Source organism: Sinocyclocheilus grahami, unplaced genomic scaffold, assembly GCF_001515645.1.
Source record: "Sinocyclocheilus grahami isolate Dianchi unplaced genomic scaffold, SAMN03320097.WGS_v1.1 scaffold638.1, whole genome shotgun sequence".
Lineage (NCBI taxonomy): Eukaryota > Metazoa > Chordata > Actinopteri > Cypriniformes > Cyprinidae > Sinocyclocheilus > Sinocyclocheilus grahami.
The window spans coordinates 489,652-491,515 of NW_015505817.1; the positions used below are offsets into that span (position 1 = coordinate 489,652).

General features: G+C 40.6%; 1 protein-coding gene across 1 annotated transcript; it reads right to left on the reverse strand.

Annotated features, from left to right (window-relative positions):
* Window positions 1-883: 883 nt before the first annotated feature.
* On the reverse strand, window positions 884-1,651 carry LOC107558267 (GTP-binding protein Di-Ras2-like). The gene has a single exon (XM_016241901.1). The coding sequence runs from the start codon at window positions 1,621-1,623 to the stop codon at window positions 1,024-1,026; it is 600 nt and encodes a 199-aa protein (XP_016097387.1). The 5' UTR covers window positions 1,624-1,651; the 3' UTR covers window positions 884-1,023.
* Window positions 1,652-1,864: the final 213 nt, after the last annotated feature.

The following is a 1,864-nucleotide window of genomic DNA, read 5'->3' on the forward strand; positions in this document are numbered from 1 at the left end:
TGAAAATGACTTAAGACATAAAGTCTTGTTTTTTTTTTTAAGTTATCAAAAATGTGCTCAAAAAGAAGTAATAATATTTTAAATAAAAAGGTAAAACAAGATGTTTGCACTAAAAAAAACCGACAAGAATACTAAGATTTAAGAAACAATTTTTGCAGTGCAGTTTTCGTTTTAAGTTTTACAATTAATGAATGTTTATGTGAATTTAGCTGATCTTTCCTTTCATGCTACAATATCCCTTGATACAAATACTGTACTAGGAAAATAGTCAACTCCCTTTTCAAAAAGCACATTTCTAAACTCCTTAATAGAAAGAAGAAAACTATAGCCTAAGCTTTAAATCTAAGGCATATGGAAGTACATAAACCTACAGCAGCCTTACTTAAATCTTTGATAATAAATTGCACAACTAACACAGCAACAACCATTTAGCTTATTTTGGTTGACTACTACCTTCACTACTGGCTGCATGTCTTTACATGTTCCCATTCAGCTGATATATGCGATCATACCATATACTGCCATATATGATGTATTTGCTATATGCTGTAGCCCAGCCTGTGCTGTAATTTTACTGCTTTTTGAAATGTCATATGCAATTGCTAGTCTACATTTTTTGTGCTCTACAACAAACAGGTTGGTGGTGCAGACCTGCAGCGGCATCACAATCACACCTGTGACAAGCTAGAGAAGTGAGGTAATTAAAACGATAACTTCATAAATTCTTTAGGTATTTCTCCACAGGAAAACGTGTCAAAGAGCTAGAATTTCTGAAGGTACTACTTTATAGTATAATCTGTAATATGTAAAAGAGCAGCCAGCATATTCTTCCAAAACGTTACTTTCGTGTTCCACAGAAGAAAGAAAAGTTTACCACGATTTTTGGAGTCTCACTGAATCCTCGTTCCTGTAAAAGTGTCCCATGTGTCCAACATTCTTGTCTTCCGGTGTAAACAGTGTTAGCCAGAGCATCGTGAAAGTGAAACCCTTTCGGTTTTCCAAGCACACTTTGGTTTTGGTTTTTCACATGACCACACATTTGCCTTTAAGCTTCTCGGCTCGTTTTTGCTGCTTGCTCTTCTTGCCGTCGATCTGAAGGCTTACAGTCCTGCGTTTCTCCAAATTAAGCAGCTCTTGAAACAGCTCCTTAATGTTGTGATTTGTCTTAGCTGACGTCTCCATGAAGGCACACTTCCACCTCTTGGCCATGGCCTCTCCGTCACTGCTCTCCACTTCGCGAGCGTTCACCTCATCGTTCTTGTTGCCCACTAGCATGATTGGGATGCTCCCGATGTCCCCCTTAATCAGGCAGATCTGCTCGAAGATGGGCTTGAGCTCCTCCAGAGACTGTTTGCTGGTGATGGAGTACACTAAGATGAAGGCATGGCCTTTGGTGATGGACAGACGCTGCATGGCGGGAAACTGGTGACTGCCCGTGGTGTCTGTGATCTGCAGCGTGCAGATGCTCTTGTCGCAGCTGATCACCTGCCTGTAGGTGTCCTCGATAGTGGGGATGTAGCTCTCGCGAAAGGTTCCCTTCACGAAGCGCAGGACCAAGGAGCTTTTGCCCACTCCACCGGCTCCAAATACAACCACCCGGTAATCATTGCTTTGTTCTGGCATAGTGCTGCTCAAAAAAGACCTGGATGGGGGCAACTGAAAGGAATGATTATGAAATACAAGTACAAAAGGTGTACCATACCAGTGACAGTGACCAGTGTTTTTTTCTGAGAGTGTACCAAAAGTTGGCAATTTAAAACACAGCATTTGCATCACTCCTAAACAAAAAAATCAGCCAAACATCATATTACATACCTGTAAATGGAGCACTTTCTTATTGCCTTTGACATAACATGAATTCATG

Excerpts from the sequence above, each read along its gene's own strand:
- LOC107558267 (XM_016241901.1), bottom strand. The coding sequence starts at position 1,623 with ATGCCAGAACAAAGCAATGATTACCGGGTGGTTGTATTTGGAGCCGGT.